Below are 17,735 nucleotides of genomic sequence, written 5' to 3' on the forward strand. Positions count from 1 at the left end.
AAGTCTGAACCAACTAAAAATGTCTACAAACATAATTTGATATTACATGTTCCTTTTTTCAAAACATATTTACAAGTATACAATATACAGAATTCACTTTTTAGATATTTCAATTATCCAAAATAAAATTAGTCTTAAATTAAAATAGTTAACAATCGCAAACTCTAGCGGCCAAGTTCTCCTCGTTTTGTATTTTTAAAATGGCTAAAAAAGGCGAAAATCGTCTATTACAAGATTTAAATAAATATATAAACTGTATCACATTTGGTGCATTTGTAAGGGCTTATCGTGTCGAATTTCGTATGTATATTTTGTAATTGTGCTATTTCCGCTAAACGTTTTAACAAATTTAATAAATGATAACAAAAGAATTGTTCGATTGTTCAATTGTAATCATTTAATAAATTAAATTCTAACCGTGTATTATGTCAAAATAGTTTAAAAAGGAATTACGAGACGAAATTGACCGCTAGGCTGCGCAGTAGGTTATGAGCGAGTTGAGTCGTAACCCGCCAGTGCTCGATTCGGTTTGTACACTCCTCTTGTTATTGCAACTTGGCACGAAGCTGCTCGCTATGAGCTGGAATTGAGCCCGCTCATCCACCGAGCAGGCCCAAATTCGTTGGACGTCTCACCGAGTCTTTGCTATTCTAGCCAAAGATTTCGCTCAACTCACTCATAGACAAAGTCTGTCACATTATAGCGTTTTTAGCCAGATATATAGGAATTACGAAGCTGGGCAACTATTTTTCATTTTGTTTATTTTCTGCCACAGTTTTTCAGCCATTTTATTCCGTCGTTCGGGGCCGTGGCGTTGCTCTCTTCTAATGAAATATTCGTTTTTAGAAACAGCACCCTTCATCTTCAATAAATTATAAAGCTCGTTATCTCTATCTTTATTCTTCAACCCTTTTTCTATATATATAAAAAGGGGCGACACTTGGAATTTGTCCTCAAGGTGCACAGTAGCGCCCTTATTTATTAGGAACTTTGCCAACTCAAGGTTTCCTTTTTTCAAAGCTACGTGTAAGGGAGTTGAATTATTTTTGTTGGGGAAGTCAATTGAAGCTTCATTTTGGAGTAGACAGTCAATTACGGCAAGTTGGTTGTTTCTAGTTGCTTTGTGCAAAGGGGTTTCGAAATCTTTGTTTTGATAGTTAACATCCGCTTTGGCTTTAAGCAAATACTCAACCGTTTCGTAATGGCCTTTTTCGGACGCGAGACTTAAAGGGGTGTCACCGGATAAATCTCTAGCGTTCACATTGGCTCCACTTTCTACCAAACGCTCAACGACGCCGACGTTATTTTCGTTACAGGCTAAGTGTAAAGGGGTTCGACCTCGGATATCACGAAAGTGTAGGGGCGCGTCACTCTTTATTAGCTCGAGTGAAATATCTTTGAGGTTATTTAAGGCTGCGTGGTGCAGCGGTGTCATGTACTGAAAATCAGAAGCCTTTACTGAGGATTTGGCAGATAGAAGAAGCTTAACAAAGGCTAAATTTCCCTTCCTTACCGAAATATGAAGAGGTGTATACCCATTTTCATCGAAAACGTGTACATTAGCTCGGTGTTCTATCAAAGTTTGAACTAGCGAGGAACTGTTTCCTCTGGTGACTAAGTGCAAAGGCGTTTCACCTTTAAGATTAAAGGCGTTAATATTAGCGCCTTTTGATAAAAGCAACTCTATAATTTTCAAGTACCTCTCTTTATTCCCTAAAGCAGCCAAATGGAGGGGTGTTTCACCCGCCGCGTTACTCGAGTTAGTTTTAAAACCTATTTCAAGAAGCAATCTTACAATTGTCATATTACCCACTCGGATTGCTCGAAATAAAAATGTTTCACCCGTTTCATCAACTAAATTTGTTACCATCCATTCATATAGCCGTTCGAGTGTTTGGTAGTTTTCGTGTAGAAAACGAGAATTATCGTGAAAATTTAAATGGAATAGGGTCTCTCCCGATCTTTCCCCGATTTTTTCTATTTTAGCGACCAGATTAGAATCGGAAAAAGAACTTTCTATTGCCCTTTGCTCTCGCATGATATTAGCGAGCTTTTCTACGGACGATAATAAAATTAAATCTACTGGTGAGTCGGTCATCTGATTCGTGTACACGAACATATTTCCGTTTTTCATCGATATTTTAGCAAATTCGTAAACTAAAGGAATATTAAACGATAACAGCTCAGGCAATTCCGAGAAACTTCTATTGCTCAAGATGAATATATCCTCTTTTTCAGTCTGTTGGTTGTTGAAATAAAGGTAGTTTACAATTACGGGAACTCTTTTGCCTGTCTGATTATTTAGACTCTCAAAAACAAGGGTTGAGTTTTTCGTCAACGTTTTATCCGGCGAAAATTTGTTGGTGGTTTCGTAGCATTCCTTGATCATCATCGCTACAAATTGTACCATTTTCGCCAACTTTAGATGATCATTTATTTTAACTCCATCCGACTGAATAGGTACCAAGCTATTCGATTTCGGTAAACTCTTTACGGGTGAGCTTCCTTCATTTGAACGACAGGTTGGGTTACCTAAAGTAATTATATTTTCAAAATGTATTCTCATAATTGGAAAATAATTGAAAGTTACAAAATTATTATCAAATGTATAAAAACAAACTGGCACAATACCTAAATCCAGGAATCCTTCACGATACTAAAAGTCCCCAAAAATCCTACATAATACTAAGTCTCCAAAATCCTACATAATACTAAACATGCCTAAAATCCTATATAATACTAAAAGTCCCTAAAATCCTAAATAACACTAAAAGTCCACAAAATCTTAAATAATACTAAAAGTCCCCAAAATCCTAAATAACACTAAAAGTCCCCAAAATCTTAAATAATACTAAAAGTCCCCAAAATCTTGAATAATACTAAAAGTCCCCAAAATCCTACACAATACTAATAATTGTCAAAATCCTACATAATACCGATGATCCCCAAAAAGCGGCGAATTCGGTGTACAGAGCGATTTGCTGGCTAAATTTTAGCCGAATATATAAATTTACTGCCTATTTATCAAGCCAAGAGAAGTGAAACACAATTTCATAAAATTTATAAAGGGCGTATGTGTAAGCAATCTATTTAAATACAGTTTTTGATCTTAAATAGCGTTTATGTTTAATTTTGATCTTAAATAGCGTTTATCTTTAATGGAGTGCTAGTTCTAAACTGTCCCAGGATGTAGTTTTTCAAATACATAAAAAATTTCTAAGATTTTTTATAATTATGCGTAATTGTTAGATTAATCTGGACCTAACGTTTAGTAACAATTGGGAAATACGTTATTTATGCGCTTAAAACTGATCGTTCCTCAGAGCATTACTAACTATATAGAACATTTTTCCAAATGAAATGTAATTTTGACTACCTTTTTCACATTTCCTTCTTTTTAGGGGGTTTCTCATAACAGTAGCAGTATTTGCCATTTTGAGGACCTTCCCAAGTTGATTAGAAAAAATCGTTTCTTAAGTTAGCGACGGTTTCTTCCAGTGAATGAAATTGTCAAAAATTCCTCTACCGAGTTTTCTGATTTATAGAGCTTTTTGAAATGACAGTTTTTGCACCTACAAAATAAAATGATACATGATGTTTCCGATAAGTATGTCCAGCGCCGTAATAACTCATGGCAGGGCCCCTAGGCTTTGAGCTGCTTTGGGCCCCTCGACACTACCTCCCCCTTGGTCACTAGGCGTCAGCCTAGTCAGTCTTACGGAAAATGCGCCACTGAGAATGTCGTAAAATCTAGTGTTCTTTGGATCCTAATTAGTCAAAAATGTCGAATGAACGTGGGTCCTTAAGTGCTTCGTTACAGAGATATGGGCTCCCAAAACTCGGTACACTTCCTTAAAGCTGAACCTTAGACCTTAAGAATATGGTTGGCCAGTTTTCATGGAAGTGTACCGGTTTCTGGGGTAGGATTTTGGGAGCCCATTTCTCTTAAAGGGAATATAACCTCAAGTCTTTATTTAAGGTTTTTTTTATGTTTTTTATGTTAACAATTTAGGCTGGAAATCACTAACCAGCGCCAAAAATATCTGAAGCCATAGGAGGGAGCGGGAAATGGTCGAAGTGTTGGTGTTCCACACCAAAAAACCTGAGGTTGTATTCCCTTTAAGAACCCATGTTCCCTCGACATTTTTGACTAATTAGAACCCAAATAACACGCCCCAGAGTTTACGACACGCTGTATTATTCGACCTCATCTTGTGATAGGTATTCCCTAGACAACAATATATTTTAGAGTTCAATTTTGGATAAACATTATAAAACATAGTTTATTTAAACTTGGATCTAACATATCTTTTAATGTATTTTAAGAGATGTTTACATTTTCTATCCGAAATACACGTAGCAAGACTATGGACTGAAGATTAAAATTACATATTATGTACTGCGATTTATTTTACAGTTTGCGCAGTATTTTATCTTTGAGACTTCGAAACTAAGTTTGTTATTTAAGTTGGGACAAAATATGAAAACTATTTTTCACGTGATGGATTATAAATTAACTACGTCAATCAGCTGGCGATTCGGATCTTCGGTAGACATAGCTACATTGAAGAACCAGTTCTACTCTATTCCAAATATCAAATCGTGCGCGTTTTAAAAATTGATCAAGCCTTTTATAAGTATCAAATGCGTTTAAACGCTCCAAAAATTTTACTTTTATTTCGGTTTCTATCTTTAGCATTAACAATTGGCGGCCATTTTTTTACCTACCCGCAGAGCCACACGACGGAAAATTAAAAAAAAAACTATCTAGATTAGTTAACGAGGCTAGCGTGTGCTTTAGGGCGGTGGCCTTGGCTCCAGACGAGGATCATAGGACGCTAAGTGATGTTGGTCAAAATTTCAGAAGCAGCAGCATCTGTCGCTCTACCCTCAATAAATCCCAACTTCAAAATTAATTACAAAATTACAATTTAATATTTTGGGACGTGGTTACCGCCATTCGAGAACCCATTCCATTGTATACAAAATTTAAAACTTTAAGCTTTGACGGTGGTGGTCATTTAACAGTTTAATTCTAATCGGTTAACTTATACTTTAAATACGACGAACGTATTAAAATATACAAATCCGTTCATCCAGTAGTAATGGTACGAATCTTTTTTACCTGGAACAATAAAACAAATGAGAAATCCACCAAAATATTTTACCTCGATGACGTCTGGGAATGTTCGCAAATGTTTACTCTCTCTCAGTGAATTGGAAGTGCTGAAGATCGTGGTACCCCGAATATAAAGAACGAATAGCAACGGCGGTATCCCCAGAGACAGACGTTGCTATTCGGTCTTTATACACCGATGACACTTAAATCTGAAATTAGTTAAAATCAATAATTAATAGGTGGCTTTGATCCTCACGTAATAAAATATAAGTAAGTTGCCTCTTGGCAAAACAGGACTTTAAAAAATAATAGTCTTTTACAACTTTGTTAAATTCGAACATGTCTATAACTTTATTTAAAAAAACCGAGGTTTAAAGTTGATTCAATTATCATCAGAAAACCGAGGGGCTGATCACTCCGCGTAATCGGTGTACAGAGCCGTACCTTTGACTGTACTAATGGGATTACGCGTAATCTTTGAAGTCCCTGCCTTTGGCAGTGGTAATCTAAGCGTAATCCGGTGTACAGATTTTCTAAGAGTGGTTATCCCCTCGCAGAAAACTAATTTAATGAACTTTAAGCCTCGGCTTTTTTAAATAAAGATATAGACATATATTATTTATATAAAAGAACAGGAACTACATTCTAATTAATGATTATGATGTTAAAGCATGAAATAATATACTTCTTTTGTGTTTTACTCACCTTATCTCCCACGCGAAACGCTACTATTCGTTCTTTATGTACCGACGACTTTTTGATCTAAATTAAATGAAATATATTATATTGTATTGTACAAATAGGTTAGATTTGATCGTACAAAGAGTAAAGAGGCTATTAGGTCGAAATATAAAACAATAACGAAATTAAAAGAATTATATTGTCAATGTTAATAATATGCGGGAGAAAAAGATACCAATAAGTGTGATTCAAAACGTTTGACTAACTCGATTGAGACCATTTTTTTGGGAGGGCCAACCCACAAGGTTTTCAATATAATGTTTCATTTAAGGGGGAAGACTATAGTAAAAGCCTCTTTTTTGTTCAAGCTGAACACTTTTCATGCGCCACGTCTGGTTTTCGAGGCATAAAATAAACAAGTTGGCCTAGCGTTAATGTACAATATCTGGATAAAAAAGTAAATTTATATTCTAAAAAATGTAAAAACCACACCATCGCTCTTCGGACTATATTTATCCACGCCTCGAAAACAAGCTGGCCCGTTAGGAATAATGTTTCATGCGCTTCCATAGGGCCTTCCACTCTATGCGAGTGGGTTAATCTATGAACAGATACTAGTCTTTGATCTTCAACAGATACTGCGCATGAAGATCTAGAAGTAGTACTAAAATTGCTAAATTCTAAATTCCGGATAAGCTGATAAGATGGTGGAAATTCTCTCCCCCCCCCCTTCATCATTGGTTCCAAAACTTTTTGAATGGCGCAACCCTTTTGTATCTGGAAAAAAATCCGTGGACCCCCGAATGGAGAAGGGGGGGGGGGAGCGCAAATCCGTGTTTTGTTTTGTTTTTATAGCGAAAAAACCCCCGGATTTAATGTTTAAAATAAAGTTTAACTATTTATTAGCGCAACTTGCGGATTTATTAAAACCCTACATGGATTATTAGCACTTTATATTTTTTCTCAAATAGTTCCGCGAAACACATGTTGGGAAACTCTGTCCTTCGTCATAACGACTGTTCCGTCGTCTTGCCTTCAACTTGGGAGATTGGGAGGGCGAAATTTTCAGCCACTGGCTTTCGGAATCTGTCTAATGAGATATTATAGGGGTTAGGTGGTCGTAAGCGATCAGCGCTTCACTAAATATGCTTTCCAAAATAATGAATTTAATTTACTTTAGCAAGAACGCTTCTACGATAATAAAGCTTGACGTGACCTTGTATCTGCTAGCTACTGTAGCTACTGTAGAAAATAGGATTTTTTCCTTATCTTACCCAAACTTTTTTACAATTTTACCCCAAAAAGGTTACAATTTACCCAAACTTGATGAGATTTACCTAAATGTGGTTCAAATTATACATTTCGTGATTATAGAATTTTTTGAAAATTTTCGTAACTAGGCCCTTGTGAAACCGAGAAAATCCCATGCTTTTTTAAATGGATTTTTTTTTGTTTTAAGTGGTCGAAAACATTTTCGGTTGGGAAATTTCATATCTGATATAGGTCTACATTACGCCCGACTTTGAACCAAATCTGAAATAATAGAAATGGTATGCCTACAAGTTGAGCCTTAAGTCGTGGCAACGTAGCTTTTATAAAATTATAAAATAAATAAAATATCAGGCCTTACATGCTAAACTGGATGATAATTTTTAATTTTGAAGGATAAATATTTTTAGTAGAGAGAGTAACGTCATCGTTAAATGAGAAGTCCTTATTTCACACCCCAGCCAAAATTATCTTTTAAAGATGGCGCACGAGTCGCCCTGAGCTTCGTGTAAAGAAGGTTCAACCTAACGCTCATGCGCGACACTTCGCCAGAAAATTATGTTGTTGGGTAATGGCCGCCATGACAGACAAGAAATCGACTTATTCCGGTTCACGATAGTATGTCTTGAACACCTTGTGGAAATCAGCCTGGTTCATATTTTTCTTCAAATAAAATCTTAAATACGCTCAAAAGTTGTTACAAGGCAACTTGAATCTTCCCTTATGGAAACCTTATCCTACATGTGCTGGCGACATTTTCACACTAAGATCCGGAGTTAGCTGTTAACTTTTTTTTTAAATAGAGCTAATACCCAAGGCACCACCTTCGACCACATAAGCAATGTTGCTTGTGCGTGATCAAGTAACAGGTGGCCGGGTTACAATGCGTAGGAGGGTGGTGGCAAGCCCTTCATGCCACGCGAGCCAACAGCTCCCTACACTAACTATTACCGTTAACCTCAGCAAGTTTTTATGGGAAGGGGAAACCAAAGATCTCGGGGGAAAACCTCTTTAAGCAGTGGGGAGAGAACTTACAAACTCTACGCAGAAGGAGTGGTTCCGGATTTTCACCCAGTGCCACTAGCTGGGATCGAACGCGGCTCCTCTTGCTGCGAGGCCAAAGTGCTAACCACTCCGCCACCCCACCTTCGTATTTCTTCTCATACATATTTCTTCTCATACATTTTCTATTCTTAATTCAGAAATGAATTTGACCAAAATCGAGTATAAAAAACGTAAAATACTTTAGCTGTACTTACTTTCAGCGTCCTCTCCACAAATAGCGACGAATTGACGCGATAAAGGACAAAAATTGTAATATAAGGGCGCATTTTTATCTAATCTCTATTTTGGATAGTACGTGTAACATAAAATATTTGAAACAAACAGCTAGCGTTGCGGCGACTATCTAGAATCTATATAGAGATTTCGTACGAACTCCCCTTGGATTCGGATATGGTTGAGTCGCCATTTAGCAGGGTACGCTAGTGATAGGAAAAGAGAAAATTTATTGGCAAAAGCTATTAAAAAGGTTAGCCTAATCTAACAACGCTGAAGATTGCCCTCCGAATGCGTAATAAGCGTATAGGTATTATGGTATAACAAAATGACGTGGTTTTTCATTATCTATATCGCTACAGTTTGAAATTTTCCTCCCATCTTGTTCGTTGGGACGGTGATATTATACCAATTATGTTTTATCCAAAATTATCAAAGTCTTACTGAATTTAACACTTAGTGTACCAAGAAATTAGCCAATAGTTGAAGATGAATTTACCGGATGATAACAAAGAGGTATTTGTAAAGTATTCACTCTTCTTTGAACCACTTTCGGCATAACGTTGATCTTAGGTTTCTGCCAGTGAAACCCTAATTTTTCAGTTAAGGCCGTTCTTGGCCACCCTGATGCAAAAACAACATTCATTTCATATTATGTAATTAAGAATTTATTAGGCAGTAAGATTTAGTGTAAAATTTATTTATTATGTTATGTTGGTCTAAATGGTTAATAATCATCAAAAACATTTTAATTATAATTATTAATAGTCGAAATTTTACTTATAATTAAGTAACCTCGTAGCGAAAGCGACTATTGACACGAGTTAGTAAATGTAAAATCTATATTGAAGTTATTTAGACATGACTCTAACGCTAAGGCAAGTCGTATTGCAATGGTCAATTGTCGAAAGAATAGGAGATCGAGCTTCCTCCTTCGAAAATCAGCGGGGCGCTAACTGGCAGGCAGAAAATGTCCCGATCGTGTTTTGCGGGAAGCGTAAATGCAAGGAGAAACATCGTGGGTAAGAAAATTTCAAGGGTGACCGGCAGAAGGAATACTAGGCCTTTAATTTTATTTTGGCCAAACATTCAAATGGTACTAATTAAATTAATTAAATTTAAAGATACAATTAAAAAGAATTACAAGGGACTTGGCAGCATGACGTCACCCTATGTTTCAGCATGCTCAAGCCTAAACTCTCCTTACGTCTAAGTATATTGGGTAGCTTAGATTCGTACGTGTTGAAAACCGCGGTTGGTATAGATATTGTACGTGTTTTGGGCGGGGAATTGTTGTTTGAATTAAAAAAAAAATATTTAAATGGTATACCTCTTCGCTTTTTCGCGGTGTTATATGGTCCACATATTAAAAAATTTAAATTTTGATAAAAGTTATGGTCCTTGTTTTTCGAATGATATCATTTTATAGTTACAATTTATTTTAATGATTTTACAGTATATTTATTTTAATTATTTTATATTATGTTTATTTTAATTATTTTATGGTATGTTTATTTTAATTATTTTTAGTATGTTGGTTTTAATTGTTTATGTTATGTTTATTTTAATTATTTTATAGTCAATTATTTTATAGTCAATTATTTTATAGTCAATTATTTTATAGTCCATTATTTTATAGTCAATTACTTTACAGTTATTAATTTTATAGTCAATTATTTTACAGGTATTTATTTTATAGTCAATTATTTTATAGTAATAGCATCTAATAATTTGATCGAATGTCAAATCGAATATTTGATTGGTCGAATCGAATAAAGTCTGAGAATATTCGATTTTCCTGATCAAATAGTCGAATATTCGAAAAGAGGGATTGAAATACTGGTTATTTCGAAAAGTTTGAAAACTGGTCGAATAACCGCGGGGTTTTTCGTTATGATTGAGGTTCAAGGTCCAGTAGCGGCGCTAAGGTTTTTTCACGGGTGGGCTAAATATTTTGTGGCCCCTAAGAATTTTGTGGCCCTTACCATTTTAGTTACCCCTTATAATTTGGTGGCAGCTGTGGCTTGCCCTCCAATATGTCTCTTATAGCTTCTACATATTTAAAAATTTGAAAATTTAACTCAAAGTATAAATTGCACTCTTCTCTTTTTTTACTAAACTCGTCAACACCCAACAAAGGATTGTCTCTTAACCTATTAGATAAATCTCTATTTATAGAGAGCAAGGCTAAATTTGTTAATCGATTTTCAGACGTTGTCCTTAAAAATGATTCGAGTCTATTAAGTGTACTAAAACTACGCTCTGAAATAGTATTAGCAACAGGTATGCATAATACAATTTGGAAATATTTTACGAGATCTGGGAATGCCTGCTCGTATGTCAATAAATATTTATAGCAATCGGAAACATTTTGCAAATTTTGAGGTTTAAGATATTCATTGGTTTCAAGCTGCGTTTGCAAACTTTCTGTGTTTATGTTTTCACCGCTTTTGGTACTAAATAACATTTTAGCAACGTTGACCTGATTTTTCAGAGACTCCATTTCAAAATTAAATCTTTTATAGTTTTGACAAAACACAGTAATTTTTTCAACGTTCAAAAACTCGCTCGAATTTGGGTCTGATGCGCAAAGTTCTTCATAAATAGAACAATTTTCTAACAATCTTTTTTTCATTTCTAATACGAATCTATCTAAAATTTCAAAATAAGTTGCTTTAAGTTGGTCGCCAATAGTTTTGAACTCCGTTTCCCGACTTCCTATAGTACCCGTTATTATGGTACCTTTTAACCTTTTGTTTTGAATAATTTTTCTTTTCATGGGTACTTTGACGGAACTATTCTTTTCTGGTACTGGAATTGAGGCAGAGAGAGCTAATTGTTTCGCAACATCCCAAATTTGATCGAATCTTTCAGAATTTCGGTCTGTTTCTAACTTTTTACCTCTCCGAGGGGACAAAGTCCCCTAGGAGGGGTTATACAACCACCGTGTCTTTCTGTGGGTCTGTGGGTCTGTCAGGCCTGCGAACGCGTTCGTATTTCGGTGCAAAGTGTAATCACTGCGTACGCAGTTTCTCAAAGGGTTGGCAAAACCACCGTGTGACGGTGAGCGTTAACGGATTCATTTGCGGTTTGGTTTGGATGGTGTTTTTTCGCTCACCGTCGTGACGGTTTGGTGTATTACGTTTTTGTAATGTTTATGCGTAGGTTGTGAGTGTAGAATTTGTTGTGTTTGTGTTCTGATGGTTGTGCATGTTGAGTCTGTTGTGTTTATATGGGCGTTTTCTCTCCAACTTCTTCTTAATGACTTTGGGACGGACCGAGTGCTGAGTGTAATGCTACCTCTCAACGTCCAATGGCAGGGTTTCCACCAGTTGTACACGGTATTCGTCTTAGTATCAATTTGCGATCGCATCGGGCGGGATTTGAACCCGAGACCTCCTGCTTGACAGGCGGACGTTCTACCACAGAACCACCGACACTTGTTACGCCTTATTGAAAATTAGACCTTCAGCTTTATCGGAAGCGTATTTAATAGAGTACGAAATTTTGGTTTAATTGAAATAGAATTGAAATTGAAATTATTGCATCGAAGAAATTCTAATTTAGCGTTTCTCTATTGATTAAAAACAAATGCGCCACCCAGGTTTCGAACCCAGACCATTCGGCTTGGCAGTCGAGCGCTCTACCACAGAACCACCGATAGCTGCTTAGATTCACTGAAATTAAGACAGGCATCGTAAGCATAATAGGTAATAAAGTCTTTTTTTATTAATGAATTTATGAAGGCCTAATCTGGTTTTTTTTAAAGGTTAAATCTTGTTTTAGCGCAGTCAGCCGAGATTAGAGGGTTAAAGGGTAGACCCTGTGGGTGGTCCACTTTGTTAGTTTTTTTTGTTATTTATTTACGGGTATTCTTAACGACCTATATATAGTTGTGTTATCTCAAAGGAGATAATTTAACGTTAATTGCTTTAAGAGCTGGCGGTTAGTCAAGTGGCTCTCTGTGCTTTGTTGATGGTAAGGTTTTTGCTTCTTGTAAATATATTTGGTGTGGATATTTGGATATCTACGATTTCTAACGCAGTCAATGATTTCTTGGGTGTGCGAGTCATTATATGATATTGGAAATTGGACGGCATTGGTCTTTTTCATGCGGTATGTGTCACAACGTCCACTGGAAGTTGAAATAAAATGAGCGTTAAAGATGCGGCAAGTATTTCGTAAGCGAGAAAAATACAAATACCATCTGTAGATGTTTCTTTCATTAAAATTTGCTTAGTATTATATTCAACTGATAAACATGTACCGTAAAAAGGGTTAAATTCAATTGTGCATTGTTTAAGTAAGTCTAACTCGCTGTTGTAACTACTTAATTTATAATATTCTGAATAAATTAAACTCGATTGTTTCGTCTCAATTATTTAAATTAAAATTAAAATTTTATACCGGGCAGGGTTTGAACCGAGAATACGTTTTTCGTAAATAACTCTGAATTGCGGAGATATCTTTGGGGGTCGTATCGAGAAATTAATACCACTAGGGACCATACTTCCGAGGAGAGGTATATTTTGGCTTGCCAACTTGTTTATTGTGGCACAGCAAATTGCTACGGCTTGAGTTATAACTACATTTGGATTTTGCAAATACTCAGACAACACATTTGTTACGCCTAAAATCTCATCTAATGCTACGACCATTAATAAAATGCTGAAATTTTGAAGCTGGGAATGGTACCCTCTGCATTCGGCTGCTTCCTCAGATTTGCCACTTTCTAAAGCTAAAACTACAGCATTATATCTAGTTCTAAAAAAATTTATACATTTTTTTTACTGGACCATCTAGTGTCACAACTCTGGGGTAATTTTAATATTACATCGTATTCAAGCTCTCTTTGGGCCTTTTGAAAATACTCACTTCAAAGTGACGAATTACTTTGAAATGTATAAATTGCCTGTAACAAACCAAGTGTTTCACGAATTATTGGTACATTCTTACAGGTATCCACCAAAACTAAATTTAGGCGATGGGCGTAACAGTGCACATATGGACACATTCCACCCACAGCATCCTTAATCCTAATGTTCACTCCCGACTTACTTTCACTCATTACACTCGCTCCGTCATATGTTTGCGCTACACAGTTTGATATTTTTAACCCATTTGATAAAAGAATATTAATAATCGCGGAAGATAAAGATTCAGCGTCAAATTTATGTAAATCAATAAAGACAAAAACCTTTCAAGAACCTCTCCCTTAATGGTGGTAAATCGAACACAAACACTTAGTTGTTCTACACCGCCTTTGTCCCTAGTTTCGTCAGCAATTATTACGTAAAAACCACCCGAATCATTAATATCCTGAATAATCATTCTTTGAACAAGTGCACCACTAGTGTTAATAAGCTCGTTTGTATTGATCCGTGGGTATATTTTGCTACATTGGGCATGCTATCTACTTTTTTCTCTAAGTCAGGTGAAATGCGCTTTAACAATTCTAGGATTTCAATGAAATTTCCACGATTTTGCTGATCGTCGTTCTCTCGATGCCCTCTTAACGCGGTATCCTGTTGAGCGCATGTTAAAACAATTTGCACATGGGCGGATAAAACTTCTCTGTTTCGAATAGTATCTAAACGGTGTTGCTTATTTATCTGTGAAGTTATAGCTCCTCGTTTCTTAGACTGTAAAAAATGTATGTACTTCGTTTCCGCTAATTGGTGGGTCGATTTCTCGGAAGTAAAATGTTCGTGAAATTTCTCATTAATATTTTTCCAATTTTTAAAACCAGTTGTGAAATATGTTTTTTTACCACTGCTTGGAAAATGACGGCAGCAAAAACAGTATACCATGTCATTTTCTACAGAATATTCCAAAAGGGATATTTTACATAATAAATACTATTGAAACTTCGCTTTTGACCCCTAGTAATCGTTTGGGGAAATGATAAGAGCCTTGGTTGAGCGAGTGGAGAATCCATGTCGATACTAATGTCAGGAATAATTTGAGTTGCATTTAAATCCGATAGAGCAGGAGTTAAATGGTGCACGATACTGCTATTCTCATGGAGTTCTCGGGAATTCCTGGAAGCGACAAATGAAAGTGCAATGTCATTTGAATTGTTTGATTCCCTTTCACTAGGAGCTCCTATTAAGATATTATCAATAACTGATTCTTCAATGCCTTCTACAACTTTATCGAAAACATTTTGACTCGTTTGCAACATAGAATGTTTATTTATAACATCGTTCGATTTATTAGTTGAAAGATTACTTTCAACATGAACCCCTATAGCGTCCTTCAATAAGCTTATTTTATTGTCAGTACTATTTTGTTTTGGTTCGGTTTCTATCGATTTGTTTTCGTTGTGGAAAAGTTGATTTTTTAAAGATTCAGTAGTGGTTGGTAAGTCAAGCTCCCTGCATTTCTGAGAGGGGCCACATATTTATATTAAAAGGGCCACATATTTATATTTAAGACGCCACATATTTGAAATTTATTTATGTTTTTATTGCCAAGTAAAGTTTTTCGGGGGGAAAAATCTTTAAAAATCAATTCGTTTACTCAAAAAGATAGTAGACCATAAACAGATAGATTCGGGAGGCGAAGGGAGCGGAAATGGAGAGAAAGTTTAATGAACAATTTAATGAAAAGAAAGGGGCTTGAGGGAATTTCGGGAAATACCCCAGCGGGCATGCACGTCAATGCTCGGAATCCGACGCTGGGATACAAGCTCAGAAGGGGGTCCAGTAAACGCGACGATAGCCACAACAATAAAACGACCTTGCTCTTCTCGCTTCCTGGAAAATTCTGCGGTTTTTCGATTTCACATCTTTTGCGAAATATGGTCAATGCCAGGCTCGACCGCTAAGCTGCTTTTTTTTTAAACATTTCTTTCCATTTCGTCTTGAGCTCCAGAACGAGTCAGGTCTATTTTGAAAGTCTTCCTCGAATTTTAAGTCTTTAGTCTTTCTGTTCTATTATTTTGGCAAGAGCGGACTTCTACCTCCTCGAGGTTAAAGAAGCCCTAATGCGCTTGTTTAAAATATAAACACTTAGCTAAATGACTAGTTGATAGTTTATTTTTATTTCAAATTATTTCAACAGCCTTTTAAAAGCTAATTAACTATTAATAATTAATTTTTCCAAACAGCCTTTTTCAAGGCTAGCTAACTATTAGTAGATATATATTTTGAAAGTCTTTCTCGAATTATAAGTAGTTTAGTCTTTTCTGTTCTAATATTTTAGCAAGAGCGGACTTCTACCTCCTCGAGGTTTAAAGAAGCCCTAATGCGCTTGTTTAAAATATAAACACTTAGCTAAATGACTAGTTGATAGTTTGATTTTATTTCAAATTATTTCAACAGCCTTTTAAAGGCTAATTAACTATTAATAGTTAATTTTTCCAAAAAGCATTTTTCAGGGCTAGCTAACTATTAGTAGATATATATTTTCCAAAACCGCCTTTGTCAAGGCAAATTACTATTATTAGTTATTTTTCTAACATCTTAGAAACTTAGAAGGATTTTAGAGATACATTTTAGATAATTATATCCGGTAAATTTAACTATTTAAGTATTGACAAATTAAAAAAATTGTAGAAATGAGTGGGAGAAAATTTCCGTCCGGAAGCCAAAGTCGCAAAAAGCGAAAAGCCAGTCAAGAATTTTTAAATTCTCAAAAAGGGGCTCTAAATAAGTACTTCAAAACATCAATTCCAGTCTTAGAACAAACTCAATTAAATGCAATTGCGAACAAACTTGACTTACCAACCACTACTGAATCTTTAAAAAATCAACTTTTCCACAACGAAAACAAATCGCTAGAATCCGAACCAAAACAAAATAGTACTGACAATAAAATAAGCTTATTGAAGGACGCTATAGGGGTTCATGTTGAAAGTAATCTTTCAACTAATAAATCGAACGATGTTATAAATAAACATTTTATGTTGCAAACGAGTCAAAATGTTTTCGATAAAGTTGTAGAAGGCTTGAAGAATCAGTTATTGATAATATCTTAATAGGAGCTCCTAGTGAAAGTGAATCAAACAATTCAAATGACATTGCACTTTCATTTGTCGCTTCCAGGAATTCCCGAGAACTCCATGAGAATAGCAGTATCGTGCACCATTTAACTCCTGCTCTATCTGATTTAAATGCAACTCAAATTATTCCTGACATTAGTATCGACATGGATTCTCCATTCGCTCAACCAAGGCTCTTATCATTTCTCCAAATGATTATTAGGGGTCAAAAACGAAGTTTCAATAGTATTTATTATGTAAAATATCCCTTTTGGAATATTCTGTAGAAAATGACATGGTATACTGTTTTTGCTGCCGTCATTTTCCAAGCAGTGGTAAAAAAACATATTTCACAACTGGTTTTAAAAATTGGAAAAATATTAATGAGAAATTTCACGAACATTTTACTTCCGAGAAATCGACCCACCAATTAGCGGAAACAAAGTACATACATTTTTTACAGTCTAAGAAACGAGGAGCTATAACTTCACAGATAAATAAGCAACACCGTTTAGATACTATTCGAAACAGAGAAGTTTTATCCGCCCATGTGCAAATTGTTTTAACATGCGCTCAACAGGATATCGCGTTAAGAGGGCATCGAGAGAACGACGATCAGCAAAATCGTGGAAATTTCATTGAAATCCTAGAATTGTTAAAGCGCATTTCACCTGACTTAAAGAAAAAAGTAGATAGCATGCCCAATGTAGCAAAATATACCCACAGATCAATACAAAACGAGCTTATTAACACTAGTGGTGCACTTGTTCAAAGAATGATTATTCAGGATATTAATGATTCGAGTGGTTTTTACGCAATAATTGCTGACGAAACTAGGGACAAAGGCGGTGTAGAACAACTAAGTGTTTGTGTTCGATTTACCACCACTAAGGGAGATGTTCTTGAAAGGTTTTTGTCTTTTGTTGATTTACATAAATTTGACGCTGAATCTTTATCTTCCGCGATTATTAATATTCTTTTATCAAATGGGTTAAAAATATCAAACATATGACGGAGCGAGTGTAATGAGTGGAAGTAAGTCGGGGGTGAACATTAGGATTAACGATGCTGTGGGTGGGATGTGTCCATATGTGCACTGTTACGCCCATCGCCTAAATTTAGTTTTGGTGGATACCTGTAAGAATGTACCAATAATTCGTGAAACACTTGGTTTGTTACAGGCAATTTATACATTTCAAAGTAATTCGTCACTTTGAAGTGAGTATTTTCAAGAGGCCCAAAAAGAGCTTGAATACGATGTAATATTAAAATTACCCCAGAGTTGTGACACTAGATGGTCCAGTAAAAAAAAATGTATACATTTTTTTAGAACTAGATATAATGCTGTAGTTTTAGCTTTAGAAAACTTAATTGAAAGTGGCAAATCTGAGGAAGCAGCCGAAT

At 35.6% G+C, this 17,735-nt stretch overlaps 1 protein-coding gene across 4 annotated transcripts in view; it reads right to left on the minus strand.

Moving 5' to 3' along the window:
* Positions 1 to 17,735, minus strand: part of LOC149933411 (uncharacterized) — a 24,024-nt gene continuing 6,289 nt past the window's right edge. The window contains exons 2-6 of one of the 4 annotated variants that reach the window (XM_090155833.1): positions 8,329 to 8,553; positions 5,825 to 5,881; positions 5,169 to 5,328; positions 3,377 to 3,572; positions 1 to 2,532 (exon numbers count right to left, since the gene is read on the minus strand). In XM_090155833.1, coding sequence (XP_090011959.1) covers positions 728 to 2,532; positions 3,377 to 3,434 — 1,863 coding nt within the window. In that variant the 5' untranslated portion in view covers positions 3,435 to 3,572; positions 5,169 to 5,328; positions 5,825 to 5,881; positions 8,329 to 8,553 and the 3' untranslated portion in view covers positions 1 to 727. Of the gene's footprint in view, positions 2,533 to 3,376; positions 3,573 to 5,168; positions 5,329 to 5,824; positions 7,252 to 8,328; positions 9,132 to 17,735 lie in introns of those variants that run through there. The other 3 variants (XM_090155831.1, XM_090155832.1, XM_090155830.1) reach the window with 3 other exon arrangements.

The sequence above is a fragment of the Leiobunum rupestre genome, chromosome 8 (genome assembly GCF_980474605.1).
Source record: "Leiobunum rupestre chromosome 8, qqLeiRupe1.1.hap1, whole genome shotgun sequence".
Classification (NCBI taxonomy): domain Eukaryota; kingdom Metazoa; phylum Arthropoda; class Arachnida; order Opiliones; family Sclerosomatidae; genus Leiobunum; species Leiobunum rupestre.